The sequence below is a fragment of the Hydra vulgaris genome, chromosome 06 (genome assembly GCF_038396675.1).
Source record: "Hydra vulgaris chromosome 06, alternate assembly HydraT2T_AEP".
In the NCBI taxonomy this organism is placed as follows: domain Eukaryota; kingdom Metazoa; phylum Cnidaria; class Hydrozoa; order Anthoathecata; family Hydridae; genus Hydra; species Hydra vulgaris.
Window position 1 is genome coordinate 3,687,506 of NC_088925.1, and position 10,804 is coordinate 3,698,309.

The 10,804-nt window shown below is 27.9% G+C and overlaps 1 protein-coding gene across 1 annotated transcript; it reads left to right on the forward strand.

Moving 5' to 3' along the window:
* Positions 1-1,105: 1,105 nt before the first annotated feature.
* Positions 1,106-10,389, forward strand: LOC100213910 (ATP synthase F(0) complex subunit B1, mitochondrial). The gene is made up of 3 exons (XM_065799011.1): positions 1,106-1,149; positions 1,247-1,311; positions 9,631-10,389. The coding sequence occupies exon 3, from the start codon at positions 9,640-9,642 to the stop codon at positions 10,348-10,350; it is 711 nt and encodes a 236-aa protein (XP_065655083.1). The 5' UTR covers positions 1,106-1,149; positions 1,247-1,311; positions 9,631-9,639; the 3' UTR covers positions 10,351-10,389.
* Positions 10,390-10,804: the final 415 nt, after the last annotated feature.

The following is a 10,804-nucleotide window of genomic DNA, read 5'->3' on the forward strand; positions in this document are numbered from 1 at the left end:
GATGTATTTAACAAGAACGCGTTGCAAAAAATTGCAATGATTTGAGCATGGGAACCAAATATCCTTTAAAAGTTTACCCCCTAGCCCAAATGCGAGAGCAATAAGTTATTAAAATATTTTAATTTATTATCTTATACTAAATTCAAATTCATCAAACGATTTCAAATTTCTTAAAACCATCTTTTATTGTTCATATGTTATAACAATCCAACACTCATTAAAGATGCAGAAAAGAAATATTTTAAAAAGACCTTGCGTCACTAATAAATAATTAACTCAAAAAAAGGCAAAACGGTGTGGCTACATTTTTCACTAAATTTTTCTTGAGCAAATTTAGCATCAACAAATGCTAAGACCACCTTGTAAAGAATTGTAAATCAGTTTTCTTGCTCAAAGTTAAGGTACCCTATCTTTTTGCAATATTTTTTTTATATTTTGGCATTACTTTCACGACTAGATTCAATACATATTTTTTTAACTTAAATTATCTAAAACTAGCCTCTATAGCTTTTCAATCAATGTATATATGTCTGAGTAAACATAAAAATTATTTCTATATAAATCGATTGGAACATTACCCACAAAATTTCTCTTGGATCACCTTTTTTGACAAAAAATTTCACTTTGTAACTAAATATCTCGTTATAGATATTTTTTAAAAATTTTATACTTTCAAGCTTTCGTTTTGAATGTCTTAGCAAATGAATCCACCATATAAAAAATTATAAAAATTTCAATTTTGGCTACCCCACGTCCCACTGTGCAATGGTTTGTTAAGAACTAAAGGTTACGTAAATTTTATTTATAGGCACAAAAAATATTACTCGAAATTTCCGTAAAATGCTTTATTCAAAAATTATATGTGATGTTAAAAACTATATTTATATTTTAAACTGATATATCTATCAATGTTTAAGATTAAGATTTAAAACTTTATTATCGTCAAGTTTCTTAATTTTTATGCATTTCATTCCGCCGCCATCTTGAAAGAGACCAATATAACTTTAAAGTATTTGCTACACTATCTAGTGTTGAAACGGCGGCCTAATTCTTGTAGATGAGGCGAAGATTGATTAAGGGAGGTAAATGAGAAAGTTAATATGCTGTTAAAAGGCTCAGAGTGTTCTGCGTATTTTTATTTTAATTGAAGTAAAAAAAGTATTTTTAAAATTAAGTATTTAATATAAATTTTTAAAATTTATGATTATTTAAATAACTTAAATAGGTCATAATTGTTTCTTATTAGAAAAAAGTTGTTATTATAAAGTTCAAAGTCTGTCGGGAGTCTCAACTGCTTATTATCTTCACTAGGTAGAGATGATAATTTTATAATCAATGTATATATATATATAAATATATATATATATATATATATATATATATATATATATATATATATATATATATATATATATATATATATATATATATATATATATATATATATATCATAAATCAATGAATATTTATACGAAAGTAATGAAAAATCTTTAATTCGATTTTCTTGTTGAAAAAGGTCACCCACTAACCAATAGTTTGAGTTAACTATATATGTGTATAGATAAAATTTCAAAATATGTTATGATCGTTATTTTTTAATTCTGATTTTTTTAATTGGAGAGTTATGTAGTTTTTAGGCATTTAACAGTTTATTGTTTATCATAACACTCAAAATTGCAAATAATCATAAATTTACTAACTTAATAATTCTACAAGTACAAAAAGCTACTGTATATATATATATATAAAATTGTGTAGTATTCAACTTAATTGCTTAATATATTCCTAAAGTAACTTCATGTTAAGATTAGATTCCTATAGTTAGGTTTCAGAAAATACCTAAATTAAAAGGGAATAGATTCCTTTTTTGAAGAATCCAGATTCTTCAAAAAAGCAGATAACCCTAGTTAAATCAAATAGAAATTTCATACCATCACACCATACTGCTGTTTCAGTAATCATTTCTTTACCATTCTTAAAATTCTTCCTGAGCTGTTTGTAGTCCTTAACAAGTTTTGGGATAAACAGATGTTCGATATTGATTGACATGTTGTTTCCTCCAAGTTCTCCACCCATTATTATGCGAAGGACTTGTTTAAGATCATGATGTTGACAGCCAATGGATTGTGGTTCTTTCTTCTTTGTAACTGTTTGACAATCCCATTCTTTCTCCCAGTGTTCACATTCATAGTTAGAGTTCTGGCTCAGAATCAAGAGGTACGAGGTTTATTCAATGCTCTTCTGCAGTTCCTTGTGATAAGACTGTAAGAATTTCTGGGAGCGCCTTTCTAACCAAAAAAAAAGTGCAGTTACATCTTTCTAAATGTAGTGTTTTTTTCATTTCTTCTTTAAGTTAATGGATCTGAATATACCAGACTGATGATGTCTAAATATCGATCCCATTTTGAGATAACTGTCGACAAATGATTGCTGCTTTATTGGTTGATAAGTTAATAATTTGGTTGCAGTTTTGATTTTTCTATAGTTCTTACTGGTACTTGTGAACTGTTTTTTCTGAGTATGAGGTATTATATCAAGAGTGTGAAGATTCACACTCTTGATATAATACCTCATTCTCAGATATGGAAGTTGACATTGTTGCTGTTGTCATTACTATTGGTGAAGTAGGTTTCAATGACATTTTTCTTTTATTCAATGGACGGATAGTTTTTGAACTTGCAGTCTTCCTAGTTGTATACATGACCTGTCCTTTGCTTTAGATGATACAGTTTTAAGATGATACAATCTTTTTTCCTCACTGCAGAGCCATTCACCATTTTTTGTGATGTCAAAAACTTCATTCAATGGGTTGTGTTTATGTTGTTTTACACATTTATCGTACGTCTTCAGAACTTGATCCAGTTGGTATCATTCTGTTATCTTCCAGTAATTGTTCCTCTAATGGAACAGTTCTTCTTTTCCTATGTGACTCACTTGTGATATTACACACAAAATTCTTCATCAAGATTGTCTTTTTTTTTAGTAGTGGAAGCACTTTTCTTATAGGACATTGTTATTGAAAATAATACTTGAATATTTTTCCAAAGGGCAATAATAAATATAAGTATTCTATTGTACTATATTATTATTATTGTATATATATTTATATATACAATATATATAAATATATATATACAATATATATATATATATATATATATATATATATATATATATATATATATATATATATATATATATATATATATATACATACATATATATATAGAACTCTTAACTGGTTGTCAGAAAGTTTTTCCATATTTTGTTGACAAAAAGTAAAAAAATTAAAATGCAAGAGCGGAATTTTTTTTTTTATCAATTGATAGACTGCCTGGCCCAACCAAACCCTCAGTCAATATAGCAGCACTCTGTTGCGAGAAAAACATTTTGTTAAAAAAATAAAAATAAAAACATTTTATTAAAAAAAATAAAAATAAAAACATTGTTTATATTGTTAAAAACATTCAGAATGTTTTTAAAAACATTCTGGTCAATTAAATTTGCGTTTTTGCGGGTTTTTTAAAAAACGAATAATTTGTAATTAAATTAATGGTTTTTACTTTCTAACAACACGCAAATGTTGCATGAAAATCAAAAGTAATTAAAAGAGACGTATTTGTTGGTATAAGAATCATTTTTTTCCTTCTTTACTCCCAAATGCAACAAACTATATATATATATATATATATATATATATATATATATATATATATATATATATATATATATATATATATATATATATATATATATATATATATATATATATATATATATATATATATATATATATATATATATATATATATATATATATATAAATGGCTGGTGCTATTGTATTAAGAGAGAGAGAGCCATTAAGTTCTACATGATAGAGACTAACTAACCAAGGGGAATTTTCATAACCATTCTGGGGATTCTAACCAATGGCATTGATTTTTAATTAGAATTTATTGATGAATGGCTTTTCCATCCAGTTTCCTTCAAACTTAATGAAAAACTTTAATACAAGCCTTTAATACAAGTGCTTGTTTGATTTGGCTTAAAAAATTATTTCTACATTGAAACTTTTATATTAGTACCAATACAAGTACATATAAACTAAGTATTTTTTTCAAGTTTTTAACTATCTGTTTATGTCATCAATGAGTTAAGATACTGATATTTGTAGAGAAAATTAAAGTAATACTTTAATACTAAATTTCTATTTAAGATTTTAAATGGATAGCATTTTTAAGAGAAATAATATGGTTCTACTATTGAATATTAATTGGTTATAATTATTTTATTTTATTAATTATATTATAATTATTAAATATTAATTAGTTTAATTAGTTTATTAAAATAAGTGTTTTAATTAGCAGAGACTTAATGCCCCCTGTTAATGCCAACTGTTTAAAAAGGTGATTAAAACAATCAAATAACATTGATCAGATAAATAATATTCATGTTTTAATTTTATAAACATTACCCAGATATAGTTTAAATTGAAAAGAAAAGTTATTTATTCGTAGAAATAGTTTCAATTTTTCTTTAAATACAGTTTTGATAATGGAGCTTATTACTCCCTTTATTTAGCAGAACGGTTTGGGCATACAAAAAGAATAAGAATGGAGCCAGGAAAATCTATGCAAATAGCCAGACTGCTTACATATGACAGATGTCTACATTTCTGTCATATGTAAGCAGATGTCTGCTAACCAGGAATCCTAGCACTATTTAAAATACTTTCCAGTACTAATGCTTACAATGCTTCTGCCTCAACAACACTACTATGTGTATTGCTGTCAACATCATAGTCATCTACAGTATTATCAACAGAATCATCACCTTTATCTTCAGCACCTGTAGAAAGACCACCGAAGCCATTGTCTATTTCATTTTCAGAAAAGTCATTTAGTAAAGATTTTGACACAAAGGGGTTACCATAAAACATAAAAGCAAGGTCGGCAAATTTTTTCCGAACTTAAAGACTTTAAGGTCAGCATTGCCTAATGCCAACCCTAATTCCAAGGGTTGTATGTATGTGTGTATATATATATATATATATATATATATATATATATATATATATATATATATATATATATATATATATATATATATATATATATATATATATATATATATATATATATATATATATATATATATATATATACAACCCGTAGATGTTGTCCGAAAGTTTTTTCCATATTTTGTTGACAAAAAGTAAAAATTAAAATGCAAGACCGGAATTATTTTTTTTTATTAATTGAGAGACTGCCTGCCCCAACCAAACCCTCAGTCGATGTAGCAACACTCCCTTGCGGGTCAGGCTAAAAGATAGTAGATGTAGCAGCACTCCCTTGCGGGTCAGGCTATTTGTCAGTCGATGTAGCAGCACTCCCTTGCGAGTCAGGCTTTTTGTCAGTCGATGTAGCAGCACTCCCTTGCGAGTCAGGCTATAAGATAGTTGATGTAGCAACACTCCGCGCATGATTTACAGTAAAAAATAAATAAAAATAAAAACATTTTATTAAAAAATAAAAATAAAAACATTGTTTATATTGTTGGACGAAAGTCAAAAGTAATTAAAAGTGACGTATGTGTTGGCGTAAGAATCACTTTTTTCCTTCCGCTCTTCCCAAAGACAACAAACTATAGATCTATATATATATATATATATATATATATATATATATATATATATATATATATATATATATATATATATATATATATATATATGATTAAATTTTTCATTTCAAACTCAAATGAAAGGAAATTTTATATAAATCTTGAAAATAATTATTATTTTATTAAAAAATTATTGTTTTAGTTTTACTGCTTGAAAAATGACTCTTTTTTCCAATGCTTTTATTAACTCCTCGTCTCTGTCTGTGAGCATCAAATCTTGCAATCAATTTTTGAGTTACTTCCTGATGATAGATTTTTTTCAAATTTCGCATACATACTCTTGCTTGATGACAATACAATATTCAATAAGTAGTTTTGCAATAAGTAAAACAGGCTTTAAAAATTACTGAGCAAGTGAATCTCGATTTACCGAAAATGAGCTTTTAATTTATTTCTCACTAAAGTATAAAACTTTTATCAACATGTTAAATCAATTCAAAATTAAATCAAAATTATTATAAAGCAGCTGTTAGAAAATGTGCATTTGACTGCAAGCTAGATTTAAATAGTTTTATGCGTGTTTTGTAAAAAATATTAGTTTGGATTTATAAACTGAAATTTTTTTATAAAAAATACTTATATTGTAACAAAAAATTCTTACCAACCCCCCCCCCATTCTTTTTTTTAAAATTAAAATCCTTTTATTAAGAACTCAAGAGTAGTTAATTCTAATTAAGCTTGTTTTTATGTGGGAAGAAGAATAATAATTTTTAAAATAAGTATATTATTTGTTCCTACTTATACGCGCATATAGCTTATTTGGATAAGGCATTGACTTCGTCAATAGGATGTCTGTTTCGAGACCCGCCTCTTCCGGATTTTTTTTTTTTTTTATGCACGCATACTGCCAAATGTTGATAAAATAAAATAGTAATTTCAGAAAAAATTGATTGCAAAATTTGTGTTTTAACATATAAAAGCATTGGGTTTTAAAAATTTGTTTTTAATTTTACTTGTTTTACCTAAAAATGAAAAAAGTTTTTTGTTTGTTTGTCAGCCTTCTAGTTTAAAAATTGTACAGTGTTGGTCGATAGAAGTTTTCTGCTTACGCCTATAATCTTTGCTTAAGCGACCTTTACAAGCAGGATGCTTGAAACTCCTGCCCATGATTATTAAGTGACCGGGGGCCCAGTCCCATGTCCAGCTAAAAATAAGACTTTTCAAACCCGGCCCTGGCAAAACTATAAGCAGGGAGTTGATAGCCGGAGCTAGAAAAAAGTTATAATACTTTATATATTATAATTTTATGCTTACATTTACTATTTATTAAATACTGGTATATACTTATATATTTTCAAAATCTAATTTACTTCCAACAAGATTGCAAGCAACTACTATTAAGTTATAAGTTACTTTAAAATAGGGAATAAGATAAAATAGAGGAAATGGGTAACTGAAGACTTAAAAAGTTGTAGGTTGTATATTTAAAAAAAAAACATGAAGGTGGGTAGGAGTTATAAGATTTGTTTTGATGTGCAAGGAAAAAAAACTGGTTTAATAAAAAATTTTATACCATGAAAGGACAGATACAGTAAAAGGATGTAACTTGTTGAATAAGAACCAAGCAAGAATGAGTTTTAGTCTATCGTAATAGAGATGATAGCTCGTTTGAGCATTGACCATAGTAGTATTTGTAGAAAAAAGAAAGAAATGCAACCTTACAACAATGGGAGAGTGGCTTAAGCTTGAAAGATAAAGCTGGTCTAATTACATTTACAATGTGCTCTTAGACTTAGTCTGAGAGTTAGATAGTTGTTATTCATCAATATAAGAATGCCAACATTATTACAATATTTTTTTGCAGTAAATAAATGAGTTTTGTTGTCTAACAAAAATTGTAGATTTTAAGTCCAGAGTTTAAATCCATAAGCCACTGATTTTTTGTCAAGGCAAGAATATAAAGTAGAGTCATCAGCAAATAGAGCTACTTTAGATGTAAAATTTTCATGAAGATCGATATTGTAGATAAGAAACAATACAGGAGCAAAGATAGAACCTTGTGGTACCCTTAAAGTTACTTGAAATAAAGAAGAGGGTAGGCCTTCAAGAATAACTTTAATACTGTAGTTAAAAAGAAATAATTTAATAATCTCAAAACATTATATGAAGAAACTAATAACAGAGTAAAGGCTAAGCATAGGATAGTTGGAGAGCTCAAAATGTTCTAGAGTTTTGAAAAATTGGAACCACTTATTTAGCACTTTTTAAAGGTTTAGCAAAAATTGAAAAAAGTTCTGGAGAACACTTTTGATAATGAAAATCTTGTCTGAAGCACAAACTGTTGAAGTGTTTAACTGAGAATTAACTTAAGCATTAGAAGCCAGAGTGATTTGGATGTTTAACAATGGGTTAATCTGTTTAACTGGCAGGAAGAGTATGGCCATTAGGTTCAAGAGTCAAATCAGAGTAAGATTACTTTGCAAATAACTCTGCTTTGTTCTAGAAAGAAGTAAAAAAATCAGACCCATGCAGCCCTCGGAATTAGGGTTGGCATACAGCAATGTCAACCTAACTGCCAACCTCAAAGTGTTTTAGGTCAGCAAAAATTGCCGACCTTGTTTCAATGTTTTATGGTAAGACCTTGGTATCAAATTTTTTTTGTCGACTTGATGTTTATATATGGATATATATACAAAATATAACTTGAAAAAAATATACTTTAGGATCTATAAATGTTTATGCAGCCCCGGTCACAAACTGGCCCCAGCTTCGACTATGTTTTGTCAAACCTGGCCCTGGTCAAATATCAACCCCAGTCGCTTACTCAAGATAAATGTTTTTATTGAGAAACCATCTCTAGCCTTAACTTAATGAAGAGCCCAAAAGTAAAAGCCCAAGTGAGACATTTAAAGTTAGAATTGACCTTTACTAGTCTTTATCTAGAAAAGTGAGTCTTCCAAGGTAGCAGGATTTGTCGCTCTTTATACTGGGTTACATGTTACAGTAGCAAGGGGGTTTATGTATTGCATGTATGTATGTGCTAGGGTGGTTCATAAAAAATGTAATTTCCTGTGAAGCAGTATTGCTCAAAAGTATGTAATAACCCAAAAAATTAAACTTGACTACAAATTAATATTTCATGGTCCTCAATCGCAAAAGATCTAGCAAGGCCTGAATATTACAATTTTTATAATCACATTATTAATATTACAAATTATTATTATTACAAAGTTTTTTTCAAAGTATTTCGTGTTGAGTCAAAAGAAGCAAAGTTATATAAAAATTTCAAAAATATTAATCATATTTTATAAAAATCTCTCAGAAAAAAAGTTATGTAAAATACTTAAAAAATTAATTTTTTTATTTTATATTATAAGCCATACTTCTTATGCAATAAAATCTGATATAATAATCTTTATATAAAATGATCACTATTTTTGTATACAAACACACGCACACACTTTACTGCAAAAGCTAAAAAAATGGCACTGTGTGTGTATGCATATGTGTGTTTTGTTTTGTTTTTTGTCAATTTAAGTTAAGTAAGAAAGGAAACCTTTATAATTATTAAAGGCTCATTAAATTTGATTGTTTTCTAAAAAAAACCAACAGAACACATATATGCAAATATTTCATACATGGCCCTTGGACCAAAGGCCATATATGAAATATTTGCATTTTAATTGTTAATAATGATATTATTGAAATGTGTGTTGTTTGAATTTATTGTAAGTGTGTTCCAGGCTCAGAATATAGCTTTTACCTTTATATTTGTGTGAAGGTGTAGTGGACTAAACATGTTTTTAAGATAATAGTGTTAGCTAAAATTATATAAGTAGAAAACAAAAATAAAGGCATTTTTTGTATTATAAATTATTGCATTTTCATCTTAAAGTATTACAGTCGGCTTCAAATAATAAAGAAAAATGAATACTCTTGAATATGTCAATTTTCTTAAAATCTTTTTTGTAGTATACTGATATATAAGTTAAAATATAATTTTTTTAGATTAGTAAAATGTTGTCTCGTCTTGCTGTTAGGCAGTCTGCAATGATGTTGCAAGTTTTCCGTCCATGTGTTTTGTCACAGCACAACTTTTCTCTCTCTACTGCAAAAGATAAGTATTCTTGGCACCGAACTGCATGGCCAGCGTGGCAAATGTACAAAGACAAAGCAGGATCATCTGGTGCTTCTATTATGATTGCTGGAGCTGCTGCTTACCTTATATCAAAAGAAATAATGGTTGTAAACGATGAGTTTATGTTGCTAATCTTAATGAGTGCAGTTGGTTACAATTTAACCAAAGCAGTTGCAGGTTCAGTTGGAAAAGCTTTGGACGCAGAAAGATCAACTATACTGGAATCTATGAATCAAGGAAAATATAATCAAATTGCTTCCCTCAAACAAGTTATTGATTCTCATAAGGAAGCAAAAGATGCTTTGAAGTACCAGGAAGAATTTTTCGATATTATCAAAGCTAACAATGAGATGAAGCAAGAGATTGCTTATAGAAGTAATTTACACGAAGTTGAAACAGAAGTTAAAAAAAGGTTAGATTACCAAATTGACATGCAAAAGCTGGAATTAAGCATTGAAGAACAGCATGTGTGCAGCTGGGTGGAGCAAAAGGTCATTGCTAGTATATCTCCTAAACAAGAAAGTGATGCTCTCAACCAATGTATCATTGATTTAAATCTGCTAGCCGAAGGCAGGGCTGTTTCAGCTTAAATATGTAATTTTTTTAATAGAATAATTAGTTATAGTCAAGTTTATTTAGTTTTACTTAATGTTCTTTTCTCGCATCTTTTATTGTATTTTAGTTATAGTACTTAGCTACGCTTTTAATTTTTCCCTACCTCTTGATTTCAAATTTTTAATATAAAAAACTAAGATGTTATAATTACATTGTATTATATACCTTTTACCATAGTATTATCAAGAAAATGCTTTTTTTTATAATCAGGTTTCGGCCTAGAAATAGTAGAAACCTCAATAACAGCAAAAGGTAGATATCAAGTTGAAATTTCTGTAAAGGTTTATTTTTACCTTATGATAAAAATGCTACCACAATATCTAGGGTAGAAATCCTTTTAAAACACGATTTTTAAATTTGACTTGGACAAATTGAATAACTAGATACAAAACGATAAATCTTTTAACCTGAGATAATAAATAATTTTTA

Excerpts from the sequence above, each read along its gene's own strand:
- LOC100213910 (XM_065799011.1), top strand. The coding sequence starts at position 9,640 with ATGTTGTCTCGTCTTGCTGTTAGGCAGTCTGCAATGATGTTGCAAGTT.